We start from the raw sequence: 14,987 nt of genomic DNA on the forward strand, positions 1-14,987 counted from the left end.
GGCGTTTTAAGACGCCGGGACAAATACGGGTGAAGTCTGCCCAGGACAGAATGGAGCGGGACGATCCTGAGTCCACCTTCATCAGGCATGGGGACCCTTCAAGGAGGACGGATGCCTTAATTCGATCAGCACCTGCGGAGGCATTGTAGATCGCCTCTGCAGGGGTGGCGGCAGGACCCGTTTCGACCGTGTAGCAGTTGGCTCTGGAACGCTGCTGACGGCATGGTTGTTGCGGTGTTGGCGTCGGCGGAAGCACGGACTGCTGGCTGGAGCTGCCTGGGAATGGCTATTGCAGAATGGCAGCCCGGCAGACTTGCGCCAGGTGCCCCTTCTTTGAGCACCTGCGGCAGATGGATGCTTTGAAGGGGCAGGCTGACCAGTCGTGGTTGCCTCCGCAACCTAGGCAGGCGGTTGAAGCTTGGCGGGGGTGTTGGGGTGCGCGTCGCCTTTGCAGTGCTGCCAAAAGGGCCACCAGCTCTTCTTCCTCGTCTGCGGGGCTTGGCAATGGCACCAACTCGTCGATGAGGCAGGTGCGGCCAGGCTGGGGCAGAGGCTGCAGGCGGACCATTTCTTCAGTGGACTGCTCCGACAGTTCAGCCGCTCTCGCCTCAGCGATAGCCTCGGCAAGGGTGACCTCAGGCCGTGCCAGGAGGCGCCTCTTCAGCTGCGGATCTTTCACCCCGCACACAAACTGCTCCACAAGGGAGTCGTCCAGATCAAGGAACTCGCACGGGATAGCCGTGGTCCTCAGAGACTGGAGGAACTGCCTCACAGTCTCCTCCGGTTTTTGGACGCATTGGAGGAAGGCGTAGCGCCGTGCGATCTTAGATGGGGTTGGTGCGTAGTGGTTCCTCAGCTTCATTATAAGCGTGTCCCAGTCAAGGGAGTGGACCGGCAAGGGCGCAGCCAAAGCCCTGGCGGAATTGAACATCGCTGGTCCAAAGCAGCTGAGGAAAAAGCTGCACTTTTCGTCCATGGGAATGTTCCGATTCCCATTCGCAATTAGAAAGCACTCAAATCTTTCTAGAAAACCAGCCCAGGACTCACTGGCGGTCCCAAAGGGCGCAAACGGGGGCATGGAAGCCATGAGGGCTCAAGGTTTTGAGGCTGAAAAGCGAAAACTTGAGCGGCTTGCCCCGGTCCGTTCGCTGTTGGTGAGTTCGGTTGGTGTCCACAGCCTCAGAGAGATCCCACCTTCGTCACCAGTATTAAATGGTGGGCGAAGGACGAGGCTGGACACAGCTGAGGTAAATCTAACGATTTATTGTAACAAGCAGAAACACAGCAATACAGGAGAGAAGCGCGCGTTCCCCTGCTTGACAGCTATTTATATGGAGCTGTCAAGCAGGGAAACCAATAGGAAGAAGGGAACAGCCCACTCTTTAGCCAAGCCGCGTCTTAGCCAATCAGACGCGGCTTGGCTGTTGCTAGCTGACAGCCAGGGAATCCCCGGTCGTAGGTCGAGGAATACAACAATCAGTTTCCGCAAATTCTGTACATAAATATCCCTTTTGAAACCTAGAGAGATTTGGATATTGCCAGTGCATTTTTTGGCAACAGCATAGTAGTATTTTATTCCCACTGCTTTCTAGGGTGCTTTTCAGCATCCCAGTCCAGCCTAAAATTTCTGAGCTTTGTCAAGGTCAGCTGAGCAGGACCACCTGCTTAAATTTTCACATTCTGAATTTTGGAATTTGAAACATCAGCATAGATGGAGGATGCTAAATTGGTTGGACCTGCTTTGTAACATGAAATAATGTTGCAATAAATAGACAGACAGACAGATAGAGGCATACATATACACACTCTCTCAAGGATATTGGGTAGCACTGAACAATCTTTTCAGACATCCTCTAGTTATTTTTCTCCTTTGATGTTTGAAATAAGTGGGATGTCTCATAACTTAATAGACAGCAAAGTGTTTCTTCATCAACCAGTGTTATTCTGAGTACTATAATAACATTAAATGACCATTATCACTATGTAATAGATAATTTAGGAGATCTAAAGCTCTCCAAATTTTATCTATTAGGACCTTCAGGTTGACTTAATAAAGTTACTGCCCTAAAGACTGCGAAATTGCTTAAGTTGGGTACTAATTAAGTCCTGTATATTTCAAGTCACACCTAGGATTGATGGAACAAAGAAGCTCATAATGGCAGATTTCCTTATAAAAATTATTCAGCTGAATGACAGCTTCAAGTTAAATACTAATTATGTCAAATTAAAAAAATGGAATCAAATGGAATTTAATAATTAATGACTCTATTCCATTTAAATGGATAAGTTAAGAAAAGAATATAAAGGAGTCTTGTGTGTAAGGATATAAATATTTGGGAAAATAGATTAAAAAAAAACATTTTTCTGCCGTTATTGTTTTTATAAATGACTTGTCTAGTAATCTCCTATTGTCCCCCTGTAAAATGTGTTGGGCGAGAGAAAGGGACTGGTACAAAGTCACTCAGCCAGCTTTCAGGCCTAAACATGGTTTTTGGAGCCTTAGCCAATAAGTATTTTTTGTTATTTGTGCTTTTCTTAACTGGCATCATGCATTCAGAATGAGACTGGCTGTCCTTCTAGTGTTGCAGTTAAGTATTACCAAGTGCCATTCCCCACCTCTCTAACCAGGATGTCCTTTCTTAAATCTGAGTGCTGCATTTGGGCCTATCATTGGTATGCATCCTGAAGTAGTGAATAGGGTCAGGATAAGAATCACATTTGAATTAACTTTCTATACTAATGAATAAGGAGATTGGTGCCTCATGTGATTACGATGCTGGGTTGAAATTTTGCAACTCACATTTGAAACCCAAGTGCTATTGTGTGACTGGATAAACTCCTGTCACTTGCTCCAGCTCCTACCCACCTAGCAGTTCAAAAGCATAAAAACACTAGTATAAATAGGTACCACTTTGGTGAGCTCATTAAAGGGACATGAAAAGAGCTTCCTGCTGGGTGTCTCCTCAGGCAACAGTGATGTTACTGGGTGATCTTTTCACCCTGGAAGTATATTAATGAATAAAATTTTATTATAAACTAAACTCAAATATAATAGATTAGATTATCTGTTACTCATGAGTTTTATATTTCTTCCACCTATTATATTAAATATGACAATTTGATAACAACTTTGGGAGGCATTCATGGCTTTGTAAGGCCACATGGGGGCCCTTGGATTTCAGGACTTGTAGTTCTGCTCTGTTCTAAAAGGCTCAGAATTTCAGGAGCAGCTCCCTTGAGACATCCCTCTGATAAGCATAATGCAACCTGCTCTCAAATAACATACTGTCAGATCTTTAAGCATCCAGCTAAAAGCAAAAATGATATTCCTAAGCACAATTGTCATCGTGCCTCTTTGACAAGATTTATTGCGAAGAATGAGATAGGATTGCAAGAATTCCAGCAACTGAACTTTGCCTCATATGAATCAGTTTATCCCCATGTCACATTTATTATTTTTTATAAATCACTCAAGGCAGCAGGCATACACAATACTACTTTCTCCTCCTATTTTCCCTGCAACAACAAACCTGTGAGATGGGTTTGGCTGAGAGAAAGTGACTAACCCAAAGTCACTCTCATGCCTAAAACCTGTCTAAAACTCAGCGTCTTCCAGTTTCTTGCCTAGTGGCTTACCCACTCAACCAAACTGGCTTTGTTTTTTTGTAGACAATGGAAGGAACCCAGAAGGATGATAGAATCAAAACCATTGTCAGCTTGGAAAGCAACTTATCCAAGTTCACTAGAGATATTGGACTACAGCCTCCAACAATGCACCCAATCAGCTACTATGCTGAGCAGAAATGATGAGAGATGTACTCGCAACACATCTGGAAGATGCCATATTGGGAAATACTGATTTTGAGGAAATGGACAAAAGCTTATGAGTTATTTTATCAGCTTTCCAGAGGTGGTATTCACCATTCTGCTCTGCTTCGGGTGAACTGGTAGCGACGGCTGTAAGAGGCTCTGCCCACCTGCCCCAACATAATGTGCAACCTTCTACGCATGTGCAGAAGGTGGTGTGTGCACTCACATTTGCAAACCGGTAGGGAAGGTAAGTAAATCCCACCATCACAACTTCCCTCAATTTCAGCACTGCTTCAGTTCTGTGGACCTCCATTCTCAAAATTCGCAGCAATCATTCTGCTGGTTAAGGGGGTCTGCACACTTGCAAGGTGTTCAGACTGGAGAAAGTTGATTTATTTGACTGACAAACTGAAACCATGCAAGATGTATGAGTATGAGGTTTCTTCTGCTTCCTTTAATGAGATGCTTCTACCTTTCTTGGTCTTCCCATTCCATTGTAATTACTTCCAGATATCTTCTGTGAATCCTCTTAGGAAGAAATCTCATAAACTCAGCAAAGGTAGACTCGGCCTCCATGCCCTTGGCATGCTATAGGAAGGAAAAGAGAATAGTTCATTCAGGCCCCAGGTTACTGGTTTTATGGGCTTTCCCCAACCTGATTCTTAGCAAAATCCCTTATAATTGTCTGAAGCATAAGTTTGCTTCGGAATCTAAACAAATCAATTTCCTCAGCCATTTCCTTTTTCCTAAAAATATTTAAATTGGGCCCTTTTGAAAAACAAGGCTGAACTCTTGAGAAATTGAGTAAAAAGTTATATGGCGAGTGTGAACTCCTCGACTTGCAACCGGCTGAAAGTCCTTGACCTACGACCAGCCGAAAGTCCTCGACCTATGTCCTGTCACCCCAGTAACAAAAGGACAGCTCTCATTGGCTGAGACCCGCCTGGCTGAAGCAGGACTTTTACTGCATACCTATTGGTTGTTCTGCTTGACAGCTTGAGTATAAATAGCTGACAAGCGGAGTGTGGTGCTGAAGTTGTTCTACAGTTGTTCTGTTGCTGTTGAATCAATAAAGTATTGTTTTGAGGTTATCTCAGAGTGTCTCCTCCATTAGTTGACCAGAATTCAACTGTGAGAAGGGAAGAATTTTTTGGTTTCTGATTTTAAAAAGAACTTCACAGAAGCTAACACTTATACTTTAACTTCACTATTAAGTTATCCTAAGGAATAGTGAAAACTAAAACATTTAGGTAGAAATATTATTTAAGATTACTTTTTATTTTAACAATGTGGGAAGTTAAGTCTATTATCTCTGGTGATTATTGCTTCTCTACAATTGTCTCAATCCTTGTATTTTTTATGCAAATGGCTCCTCTTCATAGCAGAGTTGCTTCTATATTAAGAATAAGTAATTTGTGAACTACTTACAACCTTACCTTTTCTTGCTTATTTTTCTATTGGAGATCTTTCTAAAATGCTGTATGTGATTTAAACAGCTTTGTGTCTTTAATCTCCTTTGCCATTGTCTCTATTTTTTTAAAGTAAAGTTTGATTCTATTTATCTTTTAAAACTGATTCCTCTCTCCACGTAGCAGGTTGCAAAGGAAGCCTTATTTCTTAGCCACAAATCTCAGTTTTATAGAGAGTGACATTTCCACTAGGTGCACCTAACTATTTCACCTGCTGAGATTTGGAAAAGGACATCATGGCTTGGGGGGGGGGGAGTTTAAAGCTTCCATCCTTTTGTCACAGAGGCTAAATCTTGCTGCTAGATTCTGTCCCAAATATTTGAGGAAAGATGACTGAATTCAGGAGGACCTTTGCCCAAGTAGGGTTGCAGCATTTACTTTTCAGTTTTTATTATTTTATTTTTAGATTAATATATTGTCGCAAAGTGGGTTACATGAGAATCTTCCTTTATTTATCCCCACCACAATAACCTTGAAGTAGATGAATTGAATCCAATGATGTTCCATTCATAATATCTGAAATCCCCAGTTTAAAGCTAATACTTTAACCAAGATATATAAATGACCCCACAAAAAAAGTGCCAAGCTTTGAACTATCATGTCAACAGTGGATAATCCTGAATAGGATTCATACCTCACATGGAATCTGCCATGACTCTGTGTATAAATAGGGCATAGTATCCTCCCCTTATAGAATGTATATGTACATTCCCAATTCATACTGTAGTTCATATTGTGTCTGGCTGTAAGCTAAGGGTATGAACCAGTCCAGTATTTAATTTTAAAAAATATAAATGCTGTGCTTCAATGGTTAAATGTCCTAGATGTTAATATTTGAATATATATCTTTTTAATATTTAGATTTTATGGTGTTTTATTAATCTAGGTGAAATGTTAATAAATATTGCTAGTCCATGTATGATATGCCATATGCTAAATAAATTTAACCACTATACCACACTTTCTGTCCATCTATGTTTTCTTAAACTGACTCCTGATCACCATTAAGTATAGTTCAAAGATCACCCAAAGTAGGAAACAAATAATATACAACTTAAATAAAGACGTAACCAAGAGATGTGATATTCTACGCATTAGAGTAGAAATATTTATAATAGGAACAATTTTCTCATTGTTTTCTTATACAATTATTTTATTATATAATTATATAATTCCTCCAGTGGTGTATGTAGGATTACTGTATGCCTTGGTGCCCAAGTCAAAGGCCCAGGAATCACATTGCTCTTTCCAGAAAGGAAAAGAAAGAAAGAAAGAAAGAAAGAAAGAAAGAAAGAAAGAAAGAAAGAAAGAAAGAAAGAAAGAAAGAAAGAACCAAAAACAAATTTGATATGGTATAAGAACTTAAGTTGGCATGGGAATGCCAAAACTTACTTTCTACATTATTCTTTCACCTTAATTTTTAAAAGCATTTAAAACTATCCTTAATGGTGATCAGGAATTAGTTAAAATCAGGGACCAGCCAATGGTGTTCCAATAACCCCTCTATAGTTTTTTCTAAAAATATGAGGATGTTTATTTCTTGGTAAAATAAATAGTTCTGTAAAAGGAGACTCTCTATTTTATTCAAGATCTCAAGTGATCTATTCTAACTGCACCAGTGACCACATTGCTGTAACAAAATTAGTTTAGAATACCTAGCAAGGTAGTCTGATATAAAAATAGATAGAGATGTTGTATCCTTAAGGATTTGTGTAGAAAAGCATATTTAGCTGATGTTATGCAGTAGTTTGTAATTGCAAATGTAATGTTGAAATTGCCACATCTGCACATCTATCAAAGTTACATGTTCAGGCTAATATTCAACTGGACTTCCCCAACTTGTTACCTTTTAGAAGCACTGGACTTAGATTCACCCAATCCCATCAGAAGTGAGATGAGTGATGCTAGGTGAGATTTAGGAAATAACTATCCAGCACAGTTGGCATGAAAGTCTGTGGAAAACTAAGTTCCAACCAAGAATTACAGGTACTGTTTTAATCAAAGTCAGAACTAGAACAAACTGACCTACAATCTAGATGACAGATTCATAGATTCTGGATAAGGGAAGGTTTTAATCCTTACCCAATAGGCTGCTCCAGAAAGTAGCAAAAGTGGCTGACCCCGTGACAGCGCCACAAGCAGCTGGGTTCTTGCGACTGGTGCTGACTGAGAAGCCCCCTGGGCCTGTTGCTTCAATCATCACCACATGATAGTTGGGAAGGCTGCAAGATAAAATTGTGTTCAAATAGATCAGAAATTTAGAAGAAAAAGGACACAAAGCCATGAGTTTGCTGGCGCATGCTTCATACCAGTGTGTCTCTAATTTGGCAACTTTAAGATGTGTGGATGTCAACTCCCAGAATTCACTAGCTCAGGGGATCACCAACCTTTCAGATCTCAGGGACCACTAAATTCATAATTTTAAATCCCTCGCATCACTAATATGGTTTTAAAAAAATGATAAATAGTATTTAGTTCAATATAAAAATGCAAATAATTTTTCTATGGACCACCAATATTTTCTCGTGGACCACCAGTTGGTGACTGCTGCATTAGCCAACATAGTGCCTGGGGAATTTTGGAAATTAAAGTCCACTCATCTTAAAATTGCCAAGATTGAGAGACACTACATCTTTTACATCTTTGTGCAGGGGAGACCTATCACATTGGAGACCATGTCTTGAGCACTTTCAGAAAATGGATACCATGATATTTGTGTCCAGTTACAAAATATCAATTTATCAAAAATATAACGCCAATTGTAGTCCTCAGAATATTGCCTAGATATATGAGTTTTCTTTAAAAAAATAATAATAATATCAGGGGTGTCTACAGTGTACGGTTAAAAAAAAGGACAAGGTGGTTATTTCTACATGGTGATCAAAGCTACTCCTTTTTATGACTATCGTGGAAATCATCTTGACTTTTCTGCGACATAGGGCTGCCAGTTCTGCTTGGCATTTCCCCAAACAAATCTCTGGGCTTTTTTCCCCATTCATTTCTTTTTTTCTGAGAATACCTGCAGGCCCTATTTGGGGAACAGGAGAAGTCTTGTAAATAAAGATAAGTCATGCAGGTTTTTCATTTAAATTTTGAAAGGCTGAAATAAACTTTTTTACAACAAAGAAACCCAAAATAAAAACCAAGCGTGCAAGATGTGCGTTAGAGACTAAGAGAGGGATTCACGGCTACCAAGTTGCTTACCCTTTAACTCAAGACTTACTTGGGATCTGCTACCAGGCAACCTTTCACACCATCAAAGCCCAGACTTGGAGCAGCAATGCAAGCTGCTGCCATTGTGTTGACATTGTTGGGGGCCAGGGGACATAGACTCCGCACAGGGCCATTGTACAGCACCTTTCTTTCCTCCTGGGCTTCTTTTGCAAGCTCCCCAAGAGATCCACCCAACCTGAAGCTGTCTGGGTGTTTAGTCATGGTGACTGTTAATGCCTAGAAAAGACAAAATGGAGACTGGGAGAAGTCACAAATCCTTAAATATCCCTTTCTTTTAGCCTTTTAAATAGTGGAAACCTAATGCAAAGAATGTGCCTTACATTAAGTCAGAGTATTAATTTGTGTCTCCCCCCCCCCCCATGTATACATTTCTTGTCTGAAAGTTTTCCAGTATTTCAAACTGGAGTCCTCCACAGCTGCATTTGATGTCAGTAATTCTTCAAATATTGATGTCCAAATTTTCTTTTATCACCATTTTCTCTTAGGCTAAGGTTTTCTATCTGGACTTAAATACAACTCCAAGATTTCAATTGCAATAACTGCAGTTTTTTTTTCCAGATTGGCAATTCTGGATTATGCAGCCCCACTTTTTATAGATATAATTAGCTTAAGGAAGGCTACCCTACTCCATTTCTATAGGCACTTACCTGGAGCATCCCTGCATCATCCATCTTTTGAATGTCTTGACCACCCCATAGAGCCCCACTGGGGATGTAGAGAGTGTGACCGGTCCTTTTTGCCACTTCACGTAAGCTAAGCTCAGTGTTCACATCTGCTAGGGCTGTTGGTGACCCGACCTAGAGGACATGGAGACATTTGCACTGGTGATGGTGCGGAGTCTAGGAGAGGAGTGCTTCAAGACAATATTTTTACTAGCTCTCTCCAATTATTGAGTGCAGACTAATTTAATTTAGTAATAAAAAGGAAAAGGATACAGAGACCGAGTACATATAGCATACTAAGTGATAATGTGATTTATTTCATTTAGACTAGCCTTTCACACGCTAACATTCCAAATATGCAGATTTCAACTTAATGGCCATGCTTACAAGGAATTCTGGGAGTCAGACTATGTATCTAGAAAATGCCATGTTTGGAAATGTTAATTTAGATTTACCACATTTTGTAAACCAAATTAACATCCACCCTTACTGAGACTCCAAGAGTTGTCTCAAACACTTGTCAAAATTTAATGGCATAATTTTTCTACCATAGAAGACATTACCACAAGTCTTTAAAAATAAGCTTAACATAAAATAAGAACAGATAAAATATCAGACTTTCTCCCAAAACACCAGAACAAATAGCAAATCCTGTCCCTGCCTACATGACATAGCCATGCATAATTTGCATTATTATTTCACTCTATGATCCTTGATCCCTTCCAAAACATTGAATGGAACACACAAAGGTTCCCTATTCCTGATAGAAGCCATGTTGTAGAGTGTTTTGCATATCGCATTTGGAGCAAGATGCTCCATTGGTTGAGGCAGGGTGAAGATAAACTGAAGTGTGAACATAGCTAGCTAAATATTCATTTAATAAATTGATTCCTTCAAAATGCCTTAGAGGAATATACACTGAAGTGAAGAATGTCTCCAGCAAGATTTATCTTTGACTAGTCAGAAAGAAATGTGACACCATTCAATCCCATTGTTTTTAAGTAAACCCTTAAACTAGTCTCTCCAGATGTGATGCAATTGCAAATATCCAAATCAGCACAAAGGCAGACAGGCAAGGAATGCTGGTAGTAGGCTAGAGATAATATTTCATTGGATATGTTTACAGCAATAGTATAGATGGATACATTTTTTTTTCATTCAATCAGACAAAAAGATGCATTTTGCCTGGCCACTTTTAAATATATTTGGAAAAAATAAAAAATATACTGATGCTGCCTGCCTCTATCTGTAGGCAGCTGTAGTCCTCACCATAAAATCTGCAGCTTTAAGGAATAAGTCCCCATAATCCTGGACAATGCAGGGATGTGCCACTTCAACAATGACATCAGGATGGCTTTGGAAAGAAGCAACAAACATAATAACTAAAGGCTAGCTTGACTAAACCAGTGCAGTACCTAGATAACAATCCATTTCTCCTTCATCTTTAAGTACTGAAAAGTATTTTTTAATGGACCAACCCTTGCACTAAATCTCAAAAAATAATGGCATTCTTCCATAAGATCCCATGAGATTCTTATAATGTGCCTTGAAGTTCAGCCTTCCTCAACTTGATTGACCCACAGGTATTCAATTACAACTCCCCATTATTTCTCATCCAGTAGGGTAGTGGTGATGATAACAGAAGTCTAAACATCTTGAGGGCATCACATTTAGTCAGAGAAGATTGGTTTAATCACAGAATCTTCCTCACCCTGGGGAATGCTGAATTATTTTGATCAACAATAGCACTCCAGGGCCGTTGTCAAGTATCCTCCCTGGCCCTGCGTAGAAATGCTAATGTTTGAATGTGGGATTTTTTACTGAATACATTTTTATTAGGTTTGCATTTCATCTTTCAAGGCAACTAAGAAAAGTGAAATTCCAAACAAAATACAACAATCAAAACCTAAAGGTACAGTAGGTGGGTCAAACAACAACCCAGTCAGTCAGAACAAATAAATGTGAGGCAATTCTGCCTATGTTTGCAGTAGCTCTAACAGTCAATTTACAAAACCAAGTATCTGTTTGAATAAAAATACCTTTGAATGCCAGTAGAAGGTCATCAATTTCCCCTGGCAAGAATGCCGATAAAGAACACGTCTTCTCAATGAGAAAAACGTAATGATTTTGAGAATAAACCCTGGCCATATTGTGAATTGTCCATTGAAGTCATATCTACCTAGACATGTTCATTCAATATAAAAATCAGTTTTTATAGAGGTAGTCCAGACAGTTTATAGTATGGTATCTGATTATTATAATTCGTTAAATAATATTGCACCTTTTCTCCATTCTATTGAAAATCAGCTGGGAAGGTTGGAAATGGTGATCACATGATCCTAAATTTTTGCAACCATTATAAATGTAAGCTATTTGCCAAGCACTCAGACTGCAATCATTTGACCATAGGGATGTTGCAATGATTCCAAGTATGTTGACAAGTCATAAATAATATTTTTCCTGTCTTCACTGTAAAAGGGCTTGTCTGCTCACCATTGTGAAAAATTTGTCAACTTCTCCAACCTCAGCCCCACTGGTACAGTGCCCTCCATCTTACTGGCATCCCGATTCCAAACAAAAGCCAGCTCCAAACCGTGTTGGAAGCCTTCATCCCGAATTCGTTCTGTCAGATACTGGCCTGAAGATTGAAAATGAAATAATAATTATCACCACTGTGGACTTAACTCTCTCATGCACCTGTTATACTCCAGATATGGGAGACAAATACACTCATAAAATTCTGGCATATTGGGGAGTGACTCCGTGTTAATAATTTCCTTTGTTTAGATTAGACTCTCCAATGATTTGGGGGCTCTTATGCGCTGGTTGAGTTCACGCATGTCAGGTTAAGATATAACTTTCCTAATCATGATTTATAGAGTAAACTATAATATGCCCAAACATAAATCATGGTTTATATAGCACTAAGCCAAACCCAAGCAAATCACATTATAGCTTAGTACAATGGATGTGTTTTATGAGCTTCAGGAAAGATTTGTTTGACCACCATTGGAAACAGAATGCTGAGCAATATATTAATCTTTTTTCTGATCCAGCAAAATAAACCTTGTGTACTTAGGGGAAAAAGTACATGTACAAGAAGATAGAGGCTTGTTTTATTAGCCCAAAGCAAAAATCAATGAAAAAAAATCAGAAGCAGGTGGGGGGAAGGGTTAGTAGATCCTGACAGTTATAGTAAACTAATCAAAACTGAAAGAACAGTTTGGCATTTGCTCCAGGTCAAAATCAAGACCTAAGAAAAAGCCTGGGTTTGAAAAATATGAGAATATGAGTCTTTGGAGAAAACCATTTGACCGCCACTAGTGCAGGAGTAGCTAAAAGCTGAGCTGCTTTTATATAGGGCAGGTGATGTAATAATACAGAGTGGGTGGGGTGAATGTTTGCAGAGATTTAAGGCACATATTATACCCCTTAATCTCCCTCAGACCACTGCAAATTTTTAAGGGTTAGCATAGATATCTTAAGGTTCTGCAAAGTCTTCGGTAAGTTGTGTCCCCCCCCCACTCTTTTCTTCCCTGAAGAATCAAAGCATTTGGCCAATTCTAGCAGTGTTCTGGGGAATGGCAGATAGTGACACTTGCTGCCAGTAGGTTATCAAGCTGTGAGAAATTTGACACATCCCAAGGGAGTCTTGTCTTCCCCTCATGTACCCACTGTCTCCTCTGCTCCTATTAAGGGCAGTTGCCTGCAGCCTTTCCTGGAAAGATGGTATGTACAAGATTGGCAGAAATTGGCCAATCAGGCTCCATTCAGAATGCTTGTAAAAAATCAAGGTATCTTTCCCAAATCCAAATTCAAATGTTTTAGAAAACGCATTGTTTGTTAAAATCAGTTTTGAAGTAAAAAGACACCCATGTTTTCACAAATATTGGGCAATCTTTCTGTAAGTAGGTGCTCCTAATAAAACTACACGATGCTTGTCTACTAGGAGACTCAGTGAATGGAGAGACTGATAAGACAAATATGGTTAAGAAATGCTACTTACCTAGATGTCCATAGCCCACAATTCCAACCCGTCTCTTCTTTTCATCTCTAAACATTCGGCCTGCTGTGAGACAAATAGTCACAGAAAGTGTTTTATAGTTTGCCTGACAAAGATAGAGCAGAGCCTGAGATATTGCACTGGATCCCATATTTAGGCCCCAGGGTATTTCATGTTTATCTAGACTTTTTTTGTGAAGCTCAGGTTACCTGTGCTTCTGCATACAATTGTTTTCCCTTGTAAAGTAGGTTATAAGTCAAGGGAATGCCACGAAGCTATCCAGGGATTTTCATGGCTGAATGGGGATTTGAACCTATATATCTTTCTAGTTCAAGGCTCTGACTTTTATACACTAGCTTGGCTATCGAGTAAAGCCATCTTCTCTGCACTTGGAAAAGAGGAAAAGATATTGCAGTTAACATGTACAAAGTGTGTGTTAAACAAGTACTTGCAATTCTATAACTGTGAAATGAGGCAAACATCTTAATATGCATATAACATCGAAAGCTCTCCTCTTATAATCAGGAGGTTGTAAGTTCGATCCTAGGTAAAGGCAGATGTAGGGACTCCTGCTTGGGCAGGGGGTTAGACTAGATGACCTACCAGGCCCCTTCCAACTCTGTTAATGGCTGAGGATGATGGGAAGTGGCACTGGTGTGAGGAAGCTGCACTCAGAAATAAAGAGAGGCTGTACACATTTGCCACTTCAAAAATATTTCTTATTAGTTTAGCTGCTCAGTCATTCATGGCTGCCTGTGCAAATGGATTCACTGTGAAGCAACAGAGATGAGTCAGAATTTCTAATTTTATTGCTCATTCAGACATGCAAGTCATCACTTGATGTTGCCATTAATAAATGATGAATAAGAAAGTTCTGGGAAAATATCTCCGTTTCCCATTCTCTACTCATCCTCTGAGTCTCCGGTTTCCATCTTCATTCATACATACGCATGCTGGCACCAGGTGCTTCTTCTGTATGCTCTAATCAAATCTATTATTCCTTCTAAATCCATGCTCAGACTGCATGAAAGGGAAGCTTGGGAAAGTCCCAAGGTCTGAAGAAATAGAAAAAAATATCTTTGGGACTAGAAGCTGGAAGAATACCCCAAACAATTTAATGTAGTCTGAACATATTGGTCTGTAAGGAATGATGTCTGTTCAAATGGAACAGAATGGAATGAAGTAGCCTAAAAACTGAAAGGGAACATTTCATCCTGCAATACATTATTTCTACTCTTACTCATATATTTTCTTTGTTAAATGCTCTTAATATAGCTTTTATTCCTCTTCCTGCTTAATAGCCCTGGCTTATAAGTTGAGGTGACTCACCTGGTTTAAGCGTTGTCCAGATAGCTACAGGATAATGGTGTAGGGGAGGGGGGAGAGGAATGCTTCTGAGTTCCTTTGGCTGATTATTTCTGGAAGGGCATTAATTATTAACTCAGGTTGGCCTGTGGAAATGGTTGTTTGCAGAATTTCTCAGAAATAAAGCTACCTCTTTGGCTGACTTGGAAATATGGATACAATATCACACATTCATTCCAACAACTGTAACTATCCACATCGCATGTTCCTCCTGAGCATCAAAGTCTTAAGTCCTATTAACTAAGGTTTTATAATGGACGTAATTCGCACACTTGATTGAAAATCAGGTTTTAATTTGTAATGTGCCCACTGCATAGAAATATCAATGTGCTTCTAGGTATTTCCCTCGGTATCTGTCAGATCTCCTGACCCATCTAATTTTGTACATCTTAAAAACATTCTTTTAATTAAAATGGGGAGCTCTTCAACATCATCTTTAATTCT

The 14,987-nt window shown here is 39.7% G+C and overlaps 1 protein-coding gene across 2 annotated transcripts; it reads right to left on the reverse strand.

The window, feature by feature from the left end:
• Window positions 1–1,564: 1,564 nt before the first annotated feature.
• ASPDH (aspartate dehydrogenase domain containing) lies at window positions 1,565–14,599 on the reverse strand. Of its 2 annotated transcripts, XR_014176734.1 has the most exons (9): window positions 14,508–14,599; window positions 13,182–13,244; window positions 11,669–11,813; window positions 10,445–10,529; window positions 9,161–9,310; window positions 8,503–8,729; window positions 7,362–7,501; window positions 1,783–4,398; window positions 1,565–1,736 (listed from the first exon to the last, which is right to left on the reverse strand). XR_014176734.1 is itself a non-coding variant. In XM_081969712.1 (8 exons), exons 2-8 carry the CDS (start codon window positions 13,234–13,236, stop codon window positions 4,361–4,363), a joined length of 840 nt encoding a protein of 279 aa, XP_081825838.1. In that variant the 5' UTR covers window positions 13,237–13,244; window positions 14,508–14,599; the 3' UTR covers window positions 1,760–4,360. The 2 variants fall into 2 exon arrangements, 1 of the variants encoding a protein (XP_081825838.1); XM_081969712.1 differs by lacking the exon at window positions 1,565–1,736 and having other exon boundaries at window positions 1,760–4,398.
• Window positions 14,600–14,987: the final 388 nt, after the last annotated feature.

This window comes from Natrix helvetica (assembly GCF_964273705.1).
Source record: "Natrix helvetica genome assembly, chromosome: Z".
Classification (NCBI taxonomy): Eukaryota; Metazoa; Chordata; class Lepidosauria; order Squamata; family Natricidae; genus Natrix; species Natrix helvetica.